This window comes from Bos taurus, chromosome Y, assembly GCF_002263795.3.
Source record: "Bos taurus isolate L1 Dominette 01449 registration number 42190680 breed Hereford chromosome Y, ARS-UCD2.0, whole genome shotgun sequence".
Taxonomy (NCBI): Eukaryota; Metazoa; Chordata; class Mammalia; order Artiodactyla; family Bovidae; genus Bos; species Bos taurus.
In genome coordinates, this window is record NC_082638.1 from 34,469,711 (window position 1) to 34,474,757 (window position 5,047).

General features: G+C 37.8%; 1 protein-coding gene across 1 annotated transcript; it reads left to right on the forward strand.

Annotated features, from left to right (window-relative positions):
• Positions 1 to 4,225: 4,225 nt before the first annotated feature.
• Positions 4,226 to 4,828, forward strand: LOC132344689 (heat shock transcription factor, Y-linked-like; the record flags this gene model as incomplete). Its single annotated transcript, XM_059884330.1, has 1 exon — positions 4,226 to 4,828. A coding segment is annotated over exon 1 (603 nt), but the record flags the coding sequence as incomplete, so codon positions are not given.
• Positions 4,829 to 5,047: the final 219 nt, after the last annotated feature.

Genomic DNA, 5,047 nt, shown 5'->3' on the forward strand with positions numbered 1-5,047 from the left:
ACTGATGTATAGAACAGTCTTATGGACTCTGTGGGAGAGGGAGAGGGTGGGAAGAGTTGGGAGAGTGACATTGAAACATGTAGAATATCATGCAAGAAACGAGTTGACAGTCCAGGTTCGATGCGCGATACTGGATGCTTGGGGCTGGAGCACTGGGACGACCCAGAGGGATGGTGTGGGGAGGGAGGAGGGAGGAGGGTTCAGGATGGGGAACACATGTATGCCTGTGGCGGATTCATTTTGATATTTGGCAAAACTAATACAATTATGTAAATTTTAAAAATAAAATAAAATTAAAAAAAAAAAAAAAGAAAGCTGAGCATGGAAGAATTGATGCTTTTGAACTGTAGTGCTGGAAAAGACTCTTGATGTAAGAGATCCATCCAGTCCATCCTACAGGAGTTTAGTCCTGGGTGTTCCTTGGAAGGAATGATGCTAAAGCTGAAACTCCAGTACTTTGGCCACCTCCTGTGATGATTTGACTCACTGGTAAAGACTCTGATGCTGGGAGGGATTGAGGTCAGGAGGAGAAGAGGACGAGAGAGGATGAGATGGTGGTTGGCATCACCGAGTCGATGGATGTGAGTTTGTTGAACTCCAGGAGTTGGAGATGGATAGGGAGGCCTGTCGTGCTGCAATTCATGGGGTCGCAAAGAGTCGGACATGACTGAACAACTGAACTGAACTGAACTGAAGCAACTGACAAAGAATTAATGTCAAAAATATACAAGCAACTCCTGAAGCTCAATTCCAGGAAAATAAACGACTCAATGAAAAAATTGGCCAAAGAACTAAACAGACATTTCTTCAAAGAAGACATACAGATAGCTAACAAACACATGAAAAGATGCTCAACATCACTCATTATCAGAGAAATGAAAATCAAAACCACAATGAGGTACCTTTTCATGCCAGTCAAATTGGTTGTGCTCCAAAAGTCTACAAGCAATAAATGCTGGATAAGGTGTGGAGAAAAAGGAACCCTCTTACACTGTTGGTGGGAATGCAAACTAGTACAGCCACTATGGAGAACACTGTTTAGATTCTTAAAAAAAAAAAAAAACAAAAAAAACCAACCTTCAAATAGAACTGCCATAAGACCCAACAATCCCACTGCTGTGCATACACACCAAGGAAACCAGAATTGAAAGAGACATGTGTACCCTGATGTTCATCACAGCACTGTTTCTAATAGCCAGGACATGGAAGCAACCTAGATGTCCATTAGTGGATGAATGGATAAGAAAGCTGTGGGATATATACATAATGGAGTATTACTCAACCATTAAAAGGAATACATTTCAGTCAGTTCTAATGGGGTGGATGAAACTGGAGCCTATTATACAGAATGAAGTTAGCCAGAAAGAAAAACACCAATAGAATAAACTAACACATATATGTGGAATTTAGAAAGATGATAACGATAACCATGTATGTGAGAATGCAAAAAAGACACAGATGTATAAAACAGTCTTTTGAGCTCTGGGAGACGGCTAGGGTGGTATGATTTGGGAGAATGGCACTGACACATGTATAATAACATAGGTCACCAAACTGGCAGTCCAGGTTCAATGCATGATACAGGATGCTTTGGGGCTGGTGCACTGGGATAACCAGGAGGGATGATATGAGGAGGGAGGTGGCACACATGTATACCTGTGGCAGATTCATATTTATGTATGGCAAAACCAGTACAATATTGTAAAGCAATTAGACTCCAATTAAAATACATATATTTATATTGAAAATAAATAAAATAAAATTGTGTCCAATGTGAGGAGAGCAACAGCGTTCTTTGAACAATATATCTAAGTAAATGAGAGTTGTGATTTTATGCGTTCAAGGTGTCCCCATAAGTATGAGCCCTACCTCTTATTACAGAAAGAATTGTGGAAGATGAGCGAGATTAAAGGAGAGCTTTTCAGCAACAGGATCTGAATTGTTCAGCCAGAAAATTATTAAGTAATGTAAGGCTTCCCAAACAGTTTATTTAAGATCTTGGGAGCAAGCAATGAGTTTGGCCACCTAAATAGTGTTGCATAAAATTATATTTTGACATATATACACCTGTGTGTATGAGTGTGTGTATAAAAAAGGTGCAATGGCTTTTAACTCCTGTTAGATTTAATAGAAATGGAAAAAAATTAAAACCCAAATGAAGAATGATTAAAAAGTCGACTCGGTTGTTGAATATATGTAAGCGGAAATACTTCAAAATATGTTTTCTTGGCTGAATGTAAAATATGAGGACTCTTTTATATCACTCACCTCTCTGCTTTTAATAAAGATCTACCAATTTTCAAATTTTTTGTCCAGTTTTGACAAAAATAGACAGATATAGACTTATATATACATATATATCATATATAAAATATAGAAGTATATTTTCATAAGAGAAAATATTGATGCCAAGCTTAGATTTCAGAATTATTTCCAACTCCAGGCTCCATCTCAACAGGAAATAGCCAAAGTTGTTGCTGATTGAAACACTCCAAGAGCTGGAAAACCTGAAAAAGACATCGAACCTGCAACTGAGATTTTCTGTCACATTTATGATTGAGTTCTAAGTCCAACACTTTATTTCCTTTCGTGTTCTAAGCAGTCCCTTCTTAAGACTGAAAAGTATGAAAACCGAGAGAAAGAGGTAGGAGATTGTAGACCTCCTGGTGTTCAATTTCACACCAGTCAGAATGGGTGCGATCCAAAAGTCCACAAGCAATCAATGTTGGAGAGGATGTGGAGAAAAGGGAACCCTCTTACACTGTTGCTGGGAATGCAAAGTAGTACAGCCACTATGGAGAACAGTGTGGAGATTCCTTAAAAAACTGGAAATAGAACTGCCTTATAATCCAGCAATCCCACTGCTGGGCATACACACCGAGGAAACCAGAATTGAAAGAGACACGTGTACCCCAATGTTCATCGCAGCACTGTTTCTAGTAGCCAGGACATGGAAGCAACCTAGATGTCCATCAGCAGATGAATGAATGAGAAAGCTGTGGTGCATATATACAATGGAGTGTTACTCAGCCATTAAAAAGAATAAATTTCAATCAGTTCTAATGAGGTGGATGAAACTGGAGCCTATTATACAGAGTGAAGTAAGCCAGAAAGAAAAACACCAATACAGTATACTAACACATATATATGGAATTTAAAAGATGGTAACAATAACTCTGTATATGAGACAGCAAAAGAGACACTGATGTATAGAACAGTCTTTTGGACTCTTGGGAGAGGTAGAGGGTGAGATGATTTGGTAGAATGACATTGAAGCATGTATAATATCATGTATGAACGAGTCACCAGTTCAGGTTCGATGCACGATACTGGATGTTTGGGGCTGGTGTGCTGGGACGACCCAGAGGGATGGTATGGGGAGGGAGGAGGGAGGAGGTTTCAGGATGGGGAACACATGTATACCTGTGGCGGATTCATGTTGATGTATGGCAAAACCAGGACAATATTGTAAAGTTAAAAAATCAAATAAAAAATAATAAAATAAAATACACACAAAACAATTAAAAAAAAGTAATTTTAAACAGTGAGGCTAGAAAAGACAGAATCTAAGGATAATAATCAAGTGATAGAGAATAATAATGATTTAGCCATTAGTCAAATTCAAGGGTCTTTAGTTCCTCCTCAAGGGCCATCAATAACATCCTGAGCATTATCCTATGAACAGTTTTAGAGATGCCAAAGCCCCAGCCAGGCTGAAAGTTAAGTACAGAGACCACAGAGTAGTTGAAACCAGACAGTTAAAAGATTTTATTGCAGAGGCCAGTAGACCAATTTTGCTTGGGTAACAGTACTGAATATGAAAAATGTGTGTATAGAAGGGTGATAAATCACTTGTATTTCAGAAACCAAGTAGATTTATTGATGTGATTTTTCTGTGTAAAAATTCTTTAGGAATGAGATTTTGCATGCTTCATGGTTTGGGTTACTATTTCTGTAAGCAGGCTGTATTTTTAAGTTGATGCTGAAGTAAACCCTAGCTGAACATCACCTTTCAATGGCTAGGAGACCAGTGATTTTGTGATGTCACAGCTACCCTTTGATTGCTAGGAGACAAGTGATTTTGTGATGTCACAGCCTTTTGACTTTGAGGACCTCTGCGATGGTCTAGAGAGTTTCTCTCTGTTGGCCAGCCAAGCAATTTTTGAAGTAGTGGTCAGTAAAATCAGACAAATGAGAAAAGGATCTGAAGAAAGATTTCTCTGAGATGGCACATATACCTTCAGAAATTCAAGATGGGCCTCCTAAGGATGAATCAACTGATTCAGAAACCTCCATTAGATCTTTGTATGATTATACACTTACTAGGGACTCAGTTTTGAGATCTATGATTGAAGAATATGCTTTTCAGGCTTTGTCTGAGGATCTTGTGATAAAAAGGCCATGCTACAAATATTCTGTATCTGAAACAGATGAGGTGACTAATTTTCTTTCACTCACCTTTCCACAAAAACTTTGGAATATAGTTGAAAGTGATCAGTTTGAATCTATTTGGTGGGATGAGAGAGGCACATGTATAGTGATCCACGAAGAACTCTTTAAGAAAGAAGTCTTGGAAAGAAAGGCACCTTTCAGAATATTTGAAACCAAGAGTATGAAGAGTTTAATTCGACAGCTTAACCTTTATGGATTTAGTAAAAAGCGACAAACTTTTCAAAGATCTGCTTCACTACCTGTCTTTCTGGAAGAAGAAAACAACATCTCTCTTTTGAGTAAGGTATTCCAACATTTTCACTTATTGGCAATACGTAAGATGAAATCATGTGACCTAGAAAGCACATTTACATATGTAGCTAAAACCGAATTTAAACTTGAGCTAACAAATCGTTAAAAAGTTTTATTTTTTGAAGTTGAGAACAGCTGGATATGTTAAAATATTGGATGTTTGACAAACTTTCCTAGCACTGTGAAACCAGATATAAGTCCTGAAGCAACTTAAAGTGGTATTTACTGTATATATAAAATATATTTTTCATTGAGGATCATATTCTTTCTAACATGTTACCTGTTAAACTACTAATGGAGGTGT